This window comes from Macaca nemestrina, chromosome 14 (genome assembly GCF_043159975.1).
Source record: "Macaca nemestrina isolate mMacNem1 chromosome 14, mMacNem.hap1, whole genome shotgun sequence".
NCBI lineage: Eukaryota > Metazoa > Chordata > Mammalia > Primates > Cercopithecidae > Macaca > Macaca nemestrina.
In genome coordinates this window covers 77934987-77955826 of record NC_092138.1, presented here as the reverse complement: position 1 = coordinate 77955826, position 20840 = coordinate 77934987, and the positions used below count along the sequence as shown (strand labels likewise).

General features: G+C 37.2%; 1 protein-coding gene across 3 annotated transcripts in view; it reads right to left on the bottom strand.

Moving 5' to 3' along the window:
* Positions 1-2809: 2809 nt before the first annotated feature.
* LOC105481036 (RAD23 homolog B, nucleotide excision repair protein) overlaps positions 2810-20840 on the bottom strand; it is a 46467-nt gene continuing 28436 nt past the window's right edge. For all 3 annotated transcript variants that reach the window (XM_011740286.2, XM_071078114.1, XM_011740287.2), the window contains 5 exons: positions 14308-14435; positions 11400-11535; positions 9708-9835; positions 8733-8903; positions 2810-4165 (listed from right to left, as the gene is read on the bottom strand). In XM_011740286.2, coding sequence (XP_011738588.1) covers positions 4052-4165; positions 8733-8903; positions 9708-9835; positions 11400-11535; positions 14308-14435 — 677 coding nt within the window. In that variant the 3' untranslated portion in view covers positions 2810-4051. The remainder of the gene's footprint in view (positions 4166-8732; positions 8904-9707; positions 9836-11399; positions 11536-14307; positions 14436-20840) is intronic.

Below are 20840 nucleotides of genomic sequence, written 5' to 3'. Positions count from 1 at the left end.
AGAGACCATGTTGGTATCTGCAGCACCATACCACACAGGAAGCAAACTTGTCATCCGTTTCTTTGGTCCTCCCAGCCTCCTCTCCACAGTGAAAACCCTACATGAGGGACCACCACTTTCTAAATCTAACTTCACCACAGTGAAGGCTCTTTACAACCAACTTGCAACCGTTCTTGCAGTTCCCCAAATGTTACTGACAGTGCAATATCTTTTTGCTAGCAAATCCAAGCCTTCACTTAGCCTCATCACTCCCCTTTCCATCCTCCCATCCACAAAGTACACAGTTCTGGAAGCTACCCACCCACCCACCACAACAGGTTCAATTACTGTAACTTCTCCCTCCAGGGTTCCACCACTCTCTTCTTCCAGCTGCAGTTAAGATGCTTCCTCCTGTTGCCCCAACTCCAATCCAGGCCATAAGAATTTCCAGATGCTTTCATCTGGCTTTTCTTTTCTGGTTGACTTGTCACACTATGCCAGATGCTTTTGACAATGTGGTGATGGACTTCATTATCCTACTGTAAAAATAAGAAACAGTGTAGCAACATCCAAGAGTAACTTAGATACCACCAGGCCAGTACATCAGGCTCACAACACTCCTTTGTGAGTGGACAATGGGGGTTATACCATTCCTCTGTAAAGATCTGTGATGGTCACATGGAAGCCGAACTACAGCTGAGACCTGAAGTCAAGAGTCCAGGAATGTCAGGAGAGGAATAAAAAGCATCACATAACTTAGGTCTACGTAGACTAGTCGGTTTTGAACAGGGACACCAAACTTTTGCTATAAAGGGCCAGACAGTGATTATTTAGGCTTTGCAGGCCACAGAGTCTGCTGCAGCTATCCAACAGCAAACCTCTGTAGCGCAGAAGTAGCTATACACAATATGTAAACAAATGAGCATGGCTGTGTTTCAATAAAACTTTTAAGGACACTGAAATGTAAACTGAAACGGTGAGGTGATAAAAAACATATACAATTGAAACCATTTAAAAATGTAAAGATCACTCTTAGTTCATGGACCACACAACAGGTATAAGACAGATTTGACTCATGAAGCTGTAGTTTGCCAGCCCTTGGCTTAGGAGGAAAAATGGGGAAAATGGACAGGGAAGGCCAACTGAACTTTATGGCTGGAGAATCCACCAGAACTGACTGGGTCAGGAACACTCATTGCCTGCAACTGCTTACTTTCAGTAGAACATTTTGTAGCAGCCTTTGGCTGGCTGCTTCAGACAAGAAGTATGGAACAATGGAAATTTTATGCATTCCCTAAAAGACCTCACTAACCTTAACATCCCAGCAAATATCCCATCTCTGTGTTGACTGAGAAAAGCACCAGGAGACCCAGTAAAGTCAATCTAGTGCCTGGGCCTCCTATGTGATACACTCACCAATTACTGAAGTAAAAAGAAGTATCAGTGACAGAAGCATTGTCAACTTTCAATCTGATTCTATGTGACAGAATCATTTAAAAAATGAGAAGTGCAATGTTGGATGTATTGAAAATATTTTATAATCAATTCTCTAGAATCCTAGCCATCCAGTACAGGAAAAAATTATATTGGAACACTTCAGTATTTTTAAACAATGAAAAAAAATATTTGACTAGAGGATGGCATAAGAAATTTACATATACAAACTTAGGCTTCCTCACATTTCCCACAGAGCAACTAAACAAGAAAAAGATTTCAAGAAATGACAGTATACCTCAAATGCGAAATTCCAAAGTCAAACAGCTACTTACATTAAGAGATTTACCAAAACAGTCTGTAAATTAAACAATAACAGCAAAAGGCACAAAAAGCCTATTTCTTTTATGGTGTCTTGGCTGATTCTTTAAGAAGCAGATAAACAAGGTACTGTAAGGAACGATCAAAACTTGGCCTGAGCTGTCTTCCGATAATTATTAATCCTAGTATATCCAGATTTGTTGTCCAAGGACAAAAGCTCCATGCCACCTTCTGCTGTCACTTTCCAAGGAGGAGGCTGCTGTTTTTTTTTTGTTTCCAGTTTTCACTATGCTCTGAGTAGACAGAGAATGTCATAAAATAAATGAGAGTATTCCATTATCCGACCAGAAATGCCACCTCTTTTCCCAACTCATTGCTCTGACTTGAATGATGAACGTATATACGAATTCTCATTTTATTCTCCTGAGAAATTATGCATGATCCATTATAAAACATACAGGTAATACAAAGTCCAAAAGCCTGTCATGTTTATGGCAGTGGTGTGATCTCGGCTCACTGCAACCTTCATTTCCCGGGTTCAAGCAATTCTCATGCCTCAGCCTCCCAAGTAGCTGGGACCACAGGCGTGCGCCACCATGCCTGGCTAATTTTTGTATTTTTAGTATAGATGGGGTTTTGCCATGATGGTCAGGCTGGTCTCGAACTCCTGGCCTCAAGTGATCTGCCCGCCTCGGCCTCCCAAAGTGCTGGGATTACACGTGTTAGCCACCATACCCAGCCAGTTTCATTTATTTTCATAAGAAATAGGTTATGAGTACGTGATGTAAATCCTTAAAGTCATCACCATGCTGTGCTAAAAATATTGAGAAATTATGCAGAGAGAAATCTGTGCAAATTCATCATCTTAGTATCAGATGGTTAACAAAAAAAAAAGGAAACAAAAAACAAAAACAACCCAAATTATTTCTTTAAATACTCTTATTTATACTCAGGAAAACAGATTTGAAAAACTGAACAAGTACACATCTACCCCGTTTATGATCAAATAACAATGCCAATGAAGGAGATTCCAAAGGAAAAACTGAGATGAAAAAATCCAAATAAAAGCCAACACTGCTATTAAGATTTTTCTTTTAATATGCCATGAGATATCTTGATTGTATATTTTCCAAAGTACTTTCCAGCCACATCTCCCAACCCTTCCAAAAGATTTTGCCAGTCTTTCCAATGCAATAAAAGATGCTGGATTATAGTTTTCTCTACCATCTCTTTTTGAAAGCGATATTATACTAATGACTTTAATGGTAATACACTCTTATCTAATAAAGAAACACATTTACAAATATCAGAAACCCAGTTTTGAAACATTTGCATTAATTTTGAACTGAATCAGCATTTTGTGGGTTTTTAAAAAGGCAGCAGTTTGACTCACGACTTGCTGATAAACACATTTCTGCTGAGGGAAGGGGAAAAGACAGGGAGAGTGAATGCTGCATTTCTCCATTGGCCCCAAAAGTGCTAATTTCACAAAGGGATACATCAAAAGCAAACATGCAATGGTTGTTTTAAAACTTTTACTGCAATATAACAATGAAGTAAACAGTAATTAGACACCTACCAATTTTTCCCCAAAACAAACAAAAAAAAATGTAAACAGGAAAATAACTCTGCCTATACTTGTACAGCTTCTCAAATCATGTTAGAAGGGTCTCACATTCAATGATCAAGAAATTTTAAAATAGCAGTAATTATTTTCATTTTAAGAAAAGGTTCCCTTTCTCCCCCCCACCCCAAGTATTTAACATGAAAGAATGGGCTTCCTTACACATTAATTTTATACTTATTTTTGAAGCAGCAACAATTAACCTTTGATAATTTGGCATTTCTGTTTACAGTCGCTACAAAAATTCTTTTAATTTCACAAAGCCATTATCCAGTGTTGCTATGAAACAGAGACTGTAAATTCTAGGTAGCTAAGATTCTTTCTGAAACCAATGTTAAGTCAAAGAAATATAAAGCAGGGCATTACACTAAGTTTCTGGATCTAGTACACTAAAAAGAGTGAAACCTAAGAAAAGTTACCTACTGTTTTACAGAAGAAATAAAGACCTGCAAAAGCTGATTTTTTGGTTGTATATATTTTACACACTGTGTGGAGTTGCGGCATCTGCTAGTTGAAGCAGACATGCACTGTATTTATCCCTGCCCTATATCCTAGATCCCTCCCTCCCCACCCCCAACAATCTACTACCTTATACCAAGTATTGTGGATATGAGCCCAAGTCATCCCAGACAATCCAGTGAACAAGTTAGTGTAATGCACTGGTGTGAAGTGTGAGATATAAAAAAGTCCCTTTCAATCTTCATCAAAGTTCTGCTGTAGAAGAAAATTGGCAGCCAAATTCTCATTCTTCTCACAAGCAAAATATGCTTGTATCACAAGTCCTTCAGGAAATCCTAATGCCTTTAACTGGAAGAAAAAGGAAAAAAATATAAATCCAACACACCAATTATGGCACATTTAATTTACTTACATATTACAGATTCCAGCACAGCACTAAAGACAGATCATTACTCAAAAACATACTGCAACCCAAAAAAGCTCTTGAGAATTTTACATGAATTCATCTCTATCTGAATATGGATTTACTGCCCAACCCAAGCGATTTGATGGAATCTAGACCCTTTCCTTTACTAATAGCCTAAAAAAGTCTTTGTTTTCTAGTTAAAGCTTAAGAGATACTATGCAAATACTCTTTGGCCTAATTAAACATTAGTTGCTAATTGCTATGGTTTAAAAATAAATGACTACAGATATGTGTAAATCAAATGGTTTTTAGTATATTAAGAGTGAAGATAAGGATGAGAGTACCTGGAGTATAGTTTAACCACCTCATCTAATTATTTGTAAATTAAAAGCAAATGTTTTATTTATTAATGCCAACTAATGTCTTTCATTTGGATCAAACATCACTCTCAATCTCCTTGCTTTATTCAACACTCCATACTAGAAAACTAGGTGACCAATTAGTAGTAATAACACACGGTACATTCTGAAGTAAAGACAGTGTTCTATTTTTATCTGCTTAACAGTCACAGCATTTTAAATGGTAATACTAGCTACTTAATTTCATTTTCCTAGTCTATTAAAAACCACTTGTGACAATACTCACTGCTTTTAAAAGCCTTTAAAAACTCAGCCAAATGTCACCTTCCTCAATTGTCTCAATCACCTTGAGTCAGATCATGTGTCCCAAACCCCCAGACCGCAAACTGGCACCACCCATTGGCCTGTTAGGAACTGGGCCACCCAGGAGGTGGTGAGCAGTGGGTGAGCAAGTGAAGTTTCATCTGTATTTACAGCTGCTCCCCATCACTCGAATTACCACCTGAGCTCCGTCTCCTTTCGTATCAGCGGCAGCATTAGATTCTCATAGGAGCATGAACCTTACTGTGAACTGTGCATGTGAGGGATCTGGGTTCTGTGCTCCGTATGATAGCCTAACAAATGCCTGATGATGTGAGGTGAACAGTTTCAGCCCCAAACCACCACCCCGCCCCACTTCCTAACCTAACTAATACCTGATAATCGGAGGTGGAACAGTTTCATCCCAAAACCACCGCGCCCACTCCACCTCTGTTGGTAGAAAAAAAGGTCTTCTACAAAACTGGTCCCTGGTGCCAAAAGGTTGAGGACTGCTGTTAGATTATATTCGGAAATGACCCTTAAAATTTGGGCAAAAATCCGAATTCATCACGAATAACTACTGATCTATGAAAGGAGAAGAAATTAAAAAATCCGTTTGTTATCTGGGTTTTATCCAGATTAAAGCTAGGATAGGTGAAGTAAAGGGTATAATCCAACTGCCTGCTTCTACAAAACACACAATTTAAAGATTCAAAGACACAATGATCGAAAAAGGTATATACCATGCAAATGGTAACCAAAAAAGAGCTAGAATGACTATATCAGATGAAACAGATTTAAGATAAAAATTGTTACTATAAACAAAAGGCATTTTATGATAAAAAAGGATCAGGAAGACACAACAATTATAAACATATATAACAGAGCCACAAAATACATAAAATAAAAACTGAGAATTAAAGGTAGAAATGGTAATTAACAATAATAGTTAGAGAAATCTATAGCCCCACCTTCAATAATAGATAAAACAGCTAAGGAAGAAGACTTGACACCAAACTAGATCTATCAGGTATAGACCACAATAAGAACTACATTATATTCTTCTTCAGTATACATAGAACATTCTTCAGAAATACCATGTTAGGCCACAAAACGAACCTCAAAAAGTTGAAAAGTATTGAAAGTATATTCTCTGATTATAATGGAATAAATTTAGAAAAGGAGATGATGTGGGAAATTCATAAACTTGTAGAAATTAACACAATCCTAAATAACAAATGAATTAAATTAGAAACCAAAAGGGAAATTGAAAAACATTTTGAGATTAAAGAAAGCAAAACAACATACTAAAACCTATGGAATGCTGCTATAGCATAAACACAGAAGGAATATTATAGCTATAAACATCTATCCTAACAAAGATAGATAATAATCTAATCTAAAACTAAACAAAGAAGATCTAAACTAAACCTAATCTAAAAATGGAAGAACAAACTAAAAGCAAGCAAGAAGGAAATAAACATTAGAGAGACTTAAAAAAAAAAAAAAAAAAAAGACTAGAAAAACAATAGGGAGAATCAACAAAACCCAAAGTTATTTTTATCATTAAAAAAAAAAAATCAACAAAATTAAAACCTTTAGCTAAACTGAAGGGAAAAAACAAAAATCTTAGGACTTAAATTACTAAAATCAGGAATAAATGCAGGAATATTACTACTTTAACAAAAGAAGAAAATGATTATAAGGAAATATGTACAACTGCATGCCAACAAATTAGACAACTCAGATAAAATATACAAATTCCAAGTTAAAAACCACCAAAACTGACTCTAAAAGAAACAGAAAAGTAGAATAGACAAGTAACAAGAGACTGAATCAGTAATCACAAAACTTCCCAAAAAGAAAAGCCCGGGCCCAGACTACTGATGAATTCTATCAACTGTTCAAAGAATTAACACCAATTCTTAATAAATACTTCCAGAAAACAGAAGAGGAGAGAATAAATCCCAACTTACTCTAAGAGGCCAGTATTACCCAGACACCAAATTCAAAGACATCACAAAAAAAACTACAGACCAATATGACTTATGAACAGATGCAAAAATCCTCAACAAAATACAAGCAGGCTAAATCCAGCAACGTATAAAAAGGATCATACGTTGTGACCAGTAAAATTTATCCCAGAAATGCAAGGTTGGTTCGACATACAAAAACCAATCAATGTAATAAAAGCATACTAAAGGACAAAAATCACATGATTATCTTAATAAAAAAAGAAAAAAAATTTGACAAAATCCAACACCTTTTTCTGATGAACAAACTAGGAATAGAAGGGAATTTCTTCAATCTCATAAAGGGCATCCACAAAAAACCCACAGATAACATCATACTTAGTGATGAAAGACTGAATGCTTTCCCCTAAGATCAAGAACCAGACAAGGATGTTGTTGGTTCTTGCTAGTCTAATAATATACTGGAGGCTCCAGATAGGGCAATTAGACAAGACAAAGAAATAAAAGGTATCCATATTGGAAAAGAAGTAAAACTGTCTCTATCTGCAGATGACATGACCTTGTATATGGAAAATCCTAATGAACACATGCACAAACTACTTAATGAATAAATAAGAGTTCAAGAAGGTTTTAAGATAAAAGATCAATAAACACAATTAAATTGTCTTTTTATATAGTTAACAATGAACAATCTGAAAATGAAATTAAGAGAAAAATCCATTTATAATAGCATCAAGAAGAATAAAAATACCTAGGAATAATTTTTTAAAAAGTAGTGCACAACTTCTACACTGAAAACTACAGAACACTACTGAAAGAAATTATAGAAAAATCTTATTATTAATATGGCAATACTCCACAAATTTCATCTATAGAATAAAACAATCCCTATCAAGATCCCAACCAGAATTTTTTTTTTTTTTTGCAGGAATCAGACAAGCTGATGCTAAAATTTGTGCAAGAATGTAAAAGATCCAGAACAGCCAAAACAATCTTGGGAAACAATAATAAAATGGGAACAATTAACACTTCCCAATTTCAAAACTTACTTAGAAAGCCATACTAATATGCACTTTATCTGATTTCCACGTCAAAACACTTAGTAAGAAGATAAGACAGGGCAAGTATTATGATTACTACGATTCCCTGTTTATTGTAAAAATGAGGGAGAAAAAGAATGACTAATCACGATATAAAAACTAGGTTACTGGAATCAGGATAGCAGATTTCTGATGTTTAATATAGATAAAAAATAAATACAAATAAAAACCCGAAAAAAATCTAGAATTGGGTATTTACTTCTAAGACTTTTTCTTCTTGAATTTTAACACAGCAATAAAATTATACCTTTACTGCTTGTCCTTTGGCTTCACAGAAGACAAGATGGCGGAACAGGGTTAAGAGGAGACTATCTTTACTGCAATCCATAGGGCAATGCTCTATTTGGCTCTGTCCATCAGAACTATCTCCAGTAAATGAAAATGTTCTACACTGGTTCTATCCAATAGTAGCCGCCACTAACCCCATGTGACTTCTGAGCACTTGAAATGGGGCTAGTGTGACTAAGGAATTTTTTAGAGTCTCACTCTGTTGCCCAGGCTGGAGTGCAGTGGCGCAATCTTGGCTCACTGCAACCTCTGCCTCCCAGGTTCAAGCAATTCTCCTGCCTCAGTCTCACAAGTAGCTGAGATTACAGGTGCGTGCCACCACTCCCAGCTAATTTTTGTATTTTTAGTAGAGATGAGGTTTCACCATGTTGGCCAGGCTGGTCTTGAACTCCTGACCTCAGGTGATCCGCCCACCTTGGCCTCCCGAAGTGCTGGGATTACAGGCGTGAGCCCAGCCAAGAACTAACTTTTTTAAAGTTTTAAACTCACCCTTTCTATAGCTTCTTTTTCCTGAGGCGTTACTTGAATGTAGTTCATATGACCACTTCCAGCTTCTGCAATTCCTCCACTGCCACCTCCACCTCCTCCTCCTTGACCACCAGCTTCTTGAACTGGTTCATTTAACATCTGAATAAAATGCTCCTGGTGTTGGCTAATTTGCTGTGGTGACGTGAATGACAGAGAAAAATAATACATTGATATTAAGCATCTACAGGAACAGAGGAATTCTAAATATTACTAAGAGAAAAGGCTACACTTTTGCAAACGTAGTATTTTAGGGATTCTGGATTATTCAGTCTTTGGAAGGATGTGATTTCTTGTACATTAGTAAAGAAATGCAGTACTTTTGGGCAAAGTAAACAGTGAAGAAATTCAAATTCTTAAGGCTCTGAGCCTCCTGTGCTAAAAAACAAACAAGCAAACTACTGTGGCACTGTAAGAACAGAACTTATTCTTTATACTTGCATATATTTTTACCTTCCACACTAGTGGGCACTAAAATGCTGTATAAAATTCAAAATACTTGGTGATCTGAGCATTAAAGAAGCCCCACACCTATTTTTTCTAAGAGTAAGTTGTTCCTATTGCTTAGAAGTTCCTAAGAAAAAGGAACTAAGAAATAAGCTTGTGAAAAGTGATTTAAAGTTAGGCAGTTTCTTTGTTAAACAGCTTCCCAAATTCTTTAACATATTAATGTCTACTGGGAATCTCCAAGAAGGAAATATAAAATGTTTCCCAAACTTATTATTATTTGGTCAACTTAATTTAACCCAACCTCTATATCCCAACTGTTATTTGAGTACACCTATCCAGATTACAATATTTTACTAAGTGTAGCTTGGAAGAATACATTCACCATTCTCAAATACAGAGTTGTATTTGAGGCGGGGAAGGACCGTTCATGGACTTTTTCAAAATGTGATACACTCTAACCTACTTGTGAAACTGACACTGATTAGTCACCTGAAGTAACTGAGGATTCTCTCGACCTATCTGCTGTAGTAATGCTGGAAGCAGGGAAGGATTCTGTTGAATAATTTGTCTCATCTGTTGAAACTGAGGTTGATTCCGTAAAAATTCAAGGGGATGTCCTAAAATACACATAAACGTTTTTAAACAAAAGCAGTAAATACATATACAAAGAGTGGTTAAACAATACATTTACACAGCAAACACTATCAAGTAAAAAATGATTTCTCAGATGTAATAAATGAAGTAAATAATGATGAAATCTTCCGACCATATCAACTTGCAAGTTTTATACGGCAAAAATTACTCCTATTAGCAAATGCAGGGAGTGCAGAACGCTGACTGTAACATGAACCAAACTTGCCTATAATCGCCCTTGGCACTCAATGTTATAAAATAATCCTAGAAACTTGTCCGCTACGCGTGTTCTATCAAAATAAAAAGTACTAAAAGTTATTCCTGTTGCTTAAAAGTTCCTAAGAAAAATATACACCACAACTAACAAAAACAAAAACTCACTACTTTATAAGCTGTATGGCAATCTAGTACTAATATACCTAAACTCTTCAGTCTAAAATCCATTCACAATAATAAATGTTAGTAATGCCAAATAAAATATAAAATACAGAACTTGTGGCTTTTTCAGGGTGCTGGTACTTCTCTGGTATGCTACAGGAAACCAAAAATCGTACATAAAGGAATTATATTTTTGAGATTACTAATGAAGAAAAGAGAATTTTTAGATGTATGTTGTAATTTCCTATTCAGGAAGACAATCATTCAAACTGAAATGACCATAGCACATGGGTTTTTTATTCTTCCATATATAATACTAGCTTTATAGGTGAAGGCAATGAGACTTAGAGACTATGTTACCTAATAAGTGCTGAAAGGAACAGAACCCCAAATCCAAAGCAGAGCTGTGGCCATCTCTTTCCACTCCCATGCTGAATCACAACAAACAAAAGGCCTGTCCTCTGGAGACTGTACACAAAGCACTGAGTGACCTCTGTCAACCAGAGGTGACTATCATAATCAGAGCTAGGAAATGCATAAAAGAATGGCCTTTTCAAGATCAACAGTTTATATTACTTTATTAATACACAGAAGAACGAACGAAGGAGAACACTGCGTAAATCCTAAGCCGACCGCAGGTTCCAGGTTCTGCTCTGTAGTCAGACCTATAGCAATGTGTGGGTATGGTCAGTACCCCAGTAAGGAGACTTCAATTCAAGCTCTGCTTTCTCCTCTAGATACAAGGTTTGAAACCTCTCAAGGTCTCATTTCCTTGGTTGTATTAACTAGTGAAATCCTGCTGGCTTTGAAATTACATACACTTTGTAAAATTTATGGAGAGAGTTACGAGACAAAGTGAGCAAACCATTCTGAACAGCATCAGAAAGTAACACTAAATACAAACTGGAAAGCATCTTTTCCTTAAAACAAATAAAACAGAATATGCCCTCTGACAAAACTGCAACTGATGTTTAATATCAGCAAGGATACCTTTTACATCCACTTGAGAGACTTTCTTTTGGGCCTTTCTCAAACATTAGTGAAGAGAGAACTTAATGAATCATTCAGCTGCTCTGGGAATGAACCTCATTTCTGAAGTATTTCAGATTAAATCATTTTACAGTAAAAATTCAGGGCCATTCCTTCTCCATCCAAAAGATTCCACTTTACCTCCAGAACTTGTTGTTGTTGTCGTTGCTGTCGTAGTTGCTGCAGCTGCAGCCACTGCTGAAGACTGAGGAGCCCCAGTACTAGCTGCTTGAGGGGGGTCAACCACAGCCTGACTTTCTCTATCTCCAGGGATTCCCTATAACAGAATTTCCAAGCTTTAAGATATCCCTTCAGGCAAAATTTAATATTATACAGAGTAAAAGATTTATAGTCTATTTAACATCTTGTCTGATTTTCAAAAGCATCAAACAGACGTCTGCTTCAATTAAAAGTAAAGGATTATTAAGCTGCATGGATTAAAATTAGATTAGAAATGACCTGTGTGCATTATAGAAAAACCCACATTGCTGTAATAATGCAAAGCAGCACTGTCCAGCAGAACTTTCCATGATGATGGAAATTTTCCCTGTGTTGTCCAATAAGATGCCTACCAGGCACACGTAATTGGCGTCAAATTTGAAAAATACTGATACATGTACCTTCTTAAAACTGAACATAACCAAAGGTTTTTGTGCCAGCTATTACTTCAGTTGACTTTTTAACTTCTTAGAAATCTTCATCAGCTGTTACTCAGTAACAAAAAGGATTGAATTTGCAACCCGGGCTTAAGATAATCCAAAAAAAGAGTTTTTGATGCACACTTGACAGTTCTGAAATGATTCCTGGGGAAAAAATATCTAATGGATACAGACCAGGTACACAGCGGTCAGGCAGGAGGATCTCCTCTACTGATCCATGGTACTGAGTAAGTGTCACTCAGAAAGTATCTCATAAATTTGACATACTTTTGAATAAAGCGTTTCTTTGAGAAAGTGTCAAAGTATCTCATAAATATGAGCTACTCAAGTATTTCCAAAAATTTAATTTTTCAAAATGCACAAAATTGATCTAAAATAAACTGAAACCATTTAGTTTTTAGGTGATGCCTTTTGTAAGTTTATAGTACTTATCTTTTAAAGTTATTAAGAGCTTAAAACTGCAAGCACTAAAATATTTTGGGACATCTATTTTGATGCACATGGTTGATAAGACTTGTCATTTAAAAATTTAAAAAAGTCTTTATCAAGTTCTTATAGATTTTGAAAAGAAGAGAATAAAGAACCAAGTATTACAATTGAATAAGATGATAAATGCTTCCATTTCCTAATAAGCTAGAAGCCAAAAGCAACAACATATAAAGGATGAAGGGCAACACAGCAGGAAAATGGCTGCATGCATTAGATGTCACTCCAGGCATTAAAACCAATGTTTTTGAATGAGTTCATCATTTCAAACCCTTAACTTAGATGGTCAGTTATTTAAGTGCTAACAAACTACATACAAATTTAGGATCCAGAGGGTCCATCAAATTCTGTTTTATAAAACTAAAAAGTTAATCTTCATTGCTACAGATCAACCTCTATTCTCACACGTTACATAGCTTCTTATTAGATAAGTGCTCAACATTTCTTCTTTCCACCCATTCACCTTATCTGTTAACTAGTAACAGTTAAAGGCAACTTTTCCCCTCCAGTCTATGAAACAAACAGCAAACATATAAAAAACATTTTAGTTATAAAATGTCTGATGAACTCATGACTCATCTATTTATTTGCATTTGATGCTATACAGCAGTTTTAGCATTTGGCAACTTTGGTGACAATGATTCTTTTTTTTTATACCTCAAAACTCCACATCCATTAGATCACAATAACTGATACCGTTGAACTTATGCAGAATTCTAAATCAAGTGTAAATGAAAGCCACTCCATAAAAGCTAATACTTTTATACAATCTGTTTAGGGTATGCACCCCTCACCAAACAAATTCACAACAATTAATTCCAGAATTCCAAACAAACTGGATAAACTGCCAGCATTTAAAGACACTACTCAAGAAGACAATGAAAAAGTGAATTTAAAAAGATAAAATAATATGCTAAGAAAAGGTTTTGTGAACTTCACATCCAAATGCATGGGCAAATAAATGGTGGAGGCAGAGTACAGTTATAAGGCTTATAACTGACTCTTCTGAAACTAGCCAGCTACCTGAAAGGAATTTTTAACAGAAGTACAACTTAGACACAAAGGACAACCTAGACATAAAGGAATGGGTTAAACTGTGGATTAATTGCCAAAAGAGTTAACTCTAAGATACAAAAAGAGCAACTCTAAGATGGTATTTAGGGCAATTCAGACTTCGATAATACTCCAAAACAGCAGACAATTATAGAAGATTTTTTAAAAGTTAATTCAATTACTTTAGCCTGTGTCACATCTGTAAAACTAGCAGACTTTCATCTTAATACCAAGTGTTTCAGTCAATGTCCACAACAATCTATTTCTCAAAAACTCCCATTACCGGTAAAAAAAGAAAACCTTATTCAAAAAGTCCCTCAACTCCTACTGACTATAAAAACAAATTCAAATGCTAATGGAACCAGGTAAGTAACATCATTGGTTAAATGCGTGATGTTACATTGGTAACAGAGTGAATCAGAGGATAATGAATTAGATTCTATGATCTAAAATATTTTCCTTAATCCCTTGCAAAAATCTGGGATCCAAAGTTGTCCAGATAAACCAGAAATCTGTACTTATATGTGAAATTTCCCAGATTTTAAAAAGCTGGCAACTTATTACAGATATATACATAGTATAAGCAAAAGAATTTGGCCCGAATTCTCAAGCTTAAAATGTTTGTTCTTAATAATTCATGCACAGTGGTACCTAAAAAGCTACTACAATGCTGGACCACTATATTAAAAAAGGTTACATTTTATTAACACAAAATACAAACATACTAGAAAAAAAAGCACTGTGTATCATCTAGCATATATCATACAGGTGAAGTGGTCCTTTAAAATCTGTTTCTTTGAGATTTTGATCTTAAACAACTAGAATGAAGTAAAGTAAAACATGTTTCTCACCATTAAAAGATACTCCACTGCTCTGTCAGGGTTGTTGAAACTGGCTCTCAGGGCTGCAATTACTTGCTCTCGTTCATAGCCCATTGACATGATCTCAGTTACCATATTCTCGTAAGACTGACCCGTCACTAAAAAGGGAGGGTGGAGGGGAAAGAAAAGGAACATTTAATAAATAAGCATTCTCTATACATTTCTTGATTCATGTATACAACATTTCAGGCACAACTGTGCTAGGAATACAAAGATGAGTAACAGTATAAATTACAACATACATGTAGTAGGTAATGGTCCCCCAAAGATGCCCTCCGGTTTGATTCCTAGAACCTATAAATAGGCTACATGGCAAAGGGAAATTGAGGTTACAGATAAAATTAAGGTTGCTAATCAGCTGACTTTAAGATAGAGACCTCATTCCGGATTATCTAAGTGTGTCCAGCATAATGACATGAATCCTTAAGAACAGTAGGAGGAGGCCGGTGAGAAGGTCAGAGAAACAGGTGTGAGGAGGAGGAGACAAAACCAGGATGAGAGATGTTATGCTGTTGCCTTTGAAGATGGAGAAAGGGGCTACCAGCCAAGGTATGTGAACAGTCTCTAGAAACTGGACAGGATCAGGACAAAAATTCTTCCCTGGAGTCTCCAAAAAGGAACTCCAGCTCCCTAATTTTAGTACAGTGAGCCCTGTGTCTCACTTCTAACCTACAGTACTAGAAGATAGTTAATCTGTGTTGTTCTACACCATTAAGTTTGTGTTAACTTACTACAGTAGCAACAGGAAACTCATATAATACGTTTCAGAGTATAACAGAAAAATGAGGTACAAAGGGAAGGGAGAATCGGGAGGTCAAAGAAGGCAACTGGTAAGAAGAGACACAATTCTGAAAACATGCTGGGGAAGGGATGGCATTTCAAACCATCAACTCTGATGCAACAAGTTCAGTTTCCCTTTGATACCTTATATAACTAGAACAGTGGGGAAAGAGGTTAGGAGCTAGAAAGTTAAAATCTTGTACACTATACAAAGTTGGTAAAATGCCCTAAGCGCTAATATTCCAACAAGTCACTTCTTACAGACTCCTATGCTCCCTCCTCTCAGCACAGACAACACTCTGAATAAATGAAAGTTATTTTCCTCATAAACTTACCTTACTTAAAACTATCGTCTCTTCCGCTTGTGTTCTGGGGACCATTACCAAACTGGATTTGGTTATCCTCTCTTCTCCACCAACACCTTTCCCCCTCTGTGTAATTATCCTGGGTCAGTAGTTAACTATGTCCTATATTTCACCCTAAAACAAAAACACACCTCCCTCCTTTGACTTCATCTTAATTCCTCTTTGAGGAACCATCTGCTCTCTTCCCATCACAGCCACAGCTATTGAACACATGTCCATTTTCTCACATTCCACTCATTCCTCAACTAATTGCAATTCAGATTTCCCTCTCAAATGTGTCCCACCATTATCTGTTTGCTCTCTTTAAACAAATGACACCTCTATTCACCTCCTAAGTGCTTGAACAGAAACCCTGGGGATTTCAGTTCCTTTTCCTCTTCCTTCCACACCTCATTTACCAGCATACCTCGTAAGTTCTATCTCTAAATTACACCCCAAACCCATCTCTTCATTCTCTACTGTCAACACTGAAGACAAGCCCACAACAACAGTCTGTACATGGGATTACATTTCCAACTCTTGTCTCCATATCTACAATCTATTCTTCAGCCAGTTGCAAAAGTCAACACGCACACACACATACACACACACAAAACCCCCCATCTAATTTCTGGCTCCCAGCCCTCAACAATGCTCCACCCACCACACTCATCTTCCCGGTGTTATTTCAGCAGGCCACACCTTTTCCTGCCTCAGGGCCTTTACACAACACCAGCTATCTTTACATGGCTGGTTCCTTCAACATGCTTCAGTTCTATATTTAAAAGGTATTGCCTAGCCATCCCAGGTAGCCTTCTGTTTTTTCTTTAGGGACGCCCTTTGTGTTCTTAATATCATTTATCTTTTTTTCTTTTAAAGTTTCATTATTTTTTTCTTGCCCCAACTGAATGCAAGTTTGTGCAGAAAACCATGCCATTTTGCATATTTCCGATACACAGCTGACACCGAGTATCCGTTGAATAAATAATTTTTTTCTGCAGAACTTTCCAAATAAAGGTGTTTAATAGCTAAAAAACCCCTAAATATCACAAAAAGATTAATCATTTGATATCTTGTTTAAAATAATGACTTTCCTTTTCCCATCTCATAAAACAATAATTTTTAATTATTCATTTTCTTATCTACTGATATAATTTGAGCACAAAGCAACTCAAGTAGCAATACACTTTCAGTAACCCAATTCCCAGATACAGAAATCAGTATCAATACAACTGAAATTAAGAGCTACAGAAAACCAGAACTGCACTATTTCAACATGGTGTTTTTCTTTTAGTCCTCTCTACTTCATAAGAAAGGTTTAATTTCAACTCCTTTAAAAGATGAGGAGGTTACAGCTTGGAGAGATTAATAATTTGGTAAAGGCCAGGCGTGGTGGCTCACACCTGTAACCCCAGCACTTGGGAGGCTGAGGCGGGCAGATCCTGGTCAACATGGTGAAATCCCATCTTTACTAAAAATACAAACAAATTATCTGGGCACGGTGGCACGTGCCTGTAGTCCCACCTACTCAGGAGGCTGAGGCAGGAGAACTGCTTGAACCCCGGAGGCAGAGACTGCAGTAAGCCAAGATCATGCCACTGCACTCCAGCCTGGTGAAAGAGCAAGACTCTTTGTCTCCAAAAAAAAAAAAAAAAAAAAAAAAAAAAAAGTCAAAGTATTAAGTCATGGTGCAGAGATACAAACAAACACAGGCTGATAGTGAAGTCTCCACATCTAATCATTATACTATGACTCCTAAAATCATGTTTCCTAGTTAAATTATAGAATCTCAAAAAATACCTATCAGCAGTGTGATACTTTTTAGATCTTAAAAGTCCAAAGGCAAATGACTTGTAAAAAGAACTAGAGAGGCTGGTATGGTGGCTCACACTTGTAATCCCAGCACCTTGGGAGGCCGAGGTGGGCGAAATCACCTAAGGTCAGGTGTTCAAGACCAGCGTGGCCAACGTGAAATTCCGTATCTACTAAAAACACAAAAATTAGCTGGGCATGGTGGCAGGTGCCTGTAATCCCAGCTATTTGGAAGGCTGAGGCAGAATTTCTTGAACCCAGGAGGCGGAGATTGCAGTGAGCTGAGCCTGCGCCACTGCACTCCAGCCTGGGTGACAAAGACAGAGAGTGAGTCAAACAAACAAACAAACAAACAAAACGAGAGAGACTGGACAAGAAACAGAGTAATGAGGCCAAAGAGGTGGTGATGAAGAACTTTATATATGCCATTCAGAATAAGCTTTGATCATATTACCTGACTTCAAATACTATTACCAGGCTACTGTAATCAAAACAGCATGGTACTGGTATAAAAACAGACTCATCGATCAATGGAACAGAATAGAGAACCCAGAAACAAAGCCGCATACCCTACAACCAAATTGATCTTCAACAAAGTCAACAAAAACATGCACGGGGGAAAGGACACCCCATTCAACAAACAGTGCTGGGAAATTGGATAGCCACATTTAGAAGAATGAAACTAGACCCAGAATTCTCATCAAACACAAAAGCTAACTCAAAACAGATTAAGGCCTAAATATTAAGACCTGAAACTACAAAAAACTGAGAAGAAAACCTAGAAAAACTCTTCTGGACACTGGCATAGGAAATCTAACAAAGTGTTATTATCTAGAACTTCAACATCAAGAAAAAACCAAATAACCCCATTAAAAAGTGGGCAAAAACCATGACTGGACATTTTTCAAAAGAAAACATACAAGTGGCCAACAAACATGAAAAAATGCTCAACATCACTAATCATCAGAGAAATGCAAATTAAAACCACAATGAGATGTCCCATGTCACACCAGATGTCAGGCAAGGATGCGAAGCAAATAGAATGCTTACATACTGCCGGCGGGAATGTCAATTAGTATATCCTTGATGGAAAACAGCACGGAAATTTCTCAAAGAACTTAAAAACAGAACTATCATTTAATCCAGAAATTCCACTACTATGTATATACCCAAAGGGAAATAAATCATTATATCAAAAAGATACCTGCACTTGTATGTTAATCATGGCATTATTCACAATAGTAAAGATATGGAATCATTAAATGGAGGATGACATAAAGAAAATGGGGTGTGTGTGTATAAAAGTACTCCCCCACCAAAAATAATAAAATCATGTCTTTTTTACAGCAACATCGATAGAACTATGGAGGCCACTATCCTAAATGAAATAACTCAGAAACAGTCAAATACCACATGTCCTCACAAGTTGGAGCTAAACCATAGGCACACATCATATAGAATGGAATAATACACACTGGAAACGACAAAAGGTAGGGAGTGGAGTGTGGGTTCAAAAATTTCCTTTTTGGTACAATAAATGTTCATTATTCAGGTGATGGCTACACTAAAAGCCCAAACTTCACCACCACGTAATATATGCATGTAAGAAATCTGCACCTGTACTCTCTAAATATATACAAATTTTAAAAATTAAAAAGAATAAGCTCTGGACTTACTTTCTAGGTCATGAGGAACTATTAAAGGAATTAACAAAGACCCCATCAGAGTTGCTTTTTAGAAAATACACTCTAGTAAGGAAGAGGCAGACCAGGTGGATAAGGATAATGCAAGAGTATAAGTGAAATAAGGACCCGAACTAAGGCAACTAAATGACAGGGAAAACAAATATTCCAGAGACTTTAAGAGAGGGAGTCATTAGTAACTGTGGAATGATGGGAGGAAGTGGAAGGGGGAAGGAGGAAGGAAGAAGAGAGGTCAGAGGGGAGAGGAGAGAAAGGAAAAGAAACAGACTTACTGGGCCAAAAGAGGCAGAGGGTGGATGAATGACTGATGGTACAATTAAGAAGGGAACAAAAGGAAAGACTCAGACTAGGGAATAAAAAATGAGTCAGTTTGAAACCTAAAGTCATGGAGGTTCTAAGTTTTCTAGTTGACAATGTCAAGATACGAGTTTGGGAGTTCAGAGGGAGATCTGTACTGCAGCTATAATTTGGGGAATCTACATAGTATATGGATGGTATTGGTCATTCCCATAGTCTGAACTATGACCTAGAATGGAACCATAGAAAACTCATACATTTAATAGTCAGGTAAACTAAAATGAATTAACTGGCCGGTCGTTGTGGCTCACGCCTGTAATCCCAGTACTTCGGGAGGCCGAGGCGGGCAGATTACAAGGCCAGGAGATTGAGACCATCCTGACTAACACAGTGAAACCCCGTCACTACTAAAAATACACAAAATTAGCCAGGCGTGGTGGCACGTGCCTGTAATCCCAGCTACACAGGAGGCTGAGGCAGGAGAATTGCTTGAACCCGGGAGGTGGAGGTTGCAGTGACCCAAGATCACGCCACTGCACTCCAATCTGGGCGAGAGCGCGAGACTACATCTCAAAAAAAAAAAAAAAAAAAAAAAGAAAGAAAGAAAGAAAAGAAGAAAAGAAAAGAAAAGCTTGAGAAGGAAGAGCCTGAAGTATGGATCAGGAAGAGTGGTGTCACAGAAGCCAAAGAAGGAAAGTTTAAAGAAGCAAGGTTAATTTGTGCAGCAACAAGATAAATCAGAATAAAATAAAAAAGCAGGAATCAACATAGAGACTTGGGTAAATTAAAGATAAAAATGTAGAGGGATCCCGACACCATAAAGTTGAGAATGGGAAGTAAGACATAGTCACAGAGGCTTGAGTGTAGCAGCAGCAGCTACAGCATGGCCTCCCAGGCTCCCACTCAGGAGCATCAATGCATTACAGCTGCAACAGCAGTGACCACAGCCAGAGCCTTCAGCACCATTAGCCACAAGTGCCAGCTGGCTCCAGCCCCGAGGCCACAGACAGTTTACTGATCTCTGGGTAATCCTATTCTCCAGCCCTTCCAATTCCTAACAATTTCCTAAGATTAAGCCTTTCCCTGTTTGAAATAGAGTGGTTTCTGTTTTCCTGGCTGGAGACTAACTCATACTGTATTTGACAGCAGAGTGTTTTAGGACACTGTTCCTCAAAGATGAAAATCTGGGGTTGGCACACCCAGGCAATCTTAGATAATTTAAACTACTGTTTTGCTACTACATGTACATGCCATTTTCCATGGCAACGAGGGCATCACGGAGTTCCAGCTCAACTAGGTCAGAGAACCAACTCAGATGCTAGGAGGTGGTACTGCTGCTGGAACTCTGCTGCTGTAGAAGCTAAGCAGGAATCCAGAGCCTGTACTGCACCAAAGCTGCTGTTTCTACCTATTCCTCGCTTTCTCCCTCCCTGCCATTTAAGAGTACCAAACAGTAGGAATGGAGTTGCCAGCCAATAAACCAGTAATTAGCAGGAACTATATCAGAGATGCTACAATGGGAGAAAAAAAAAAGGTGCTTCATTTTGATAGACTGGAGTGACGGGAG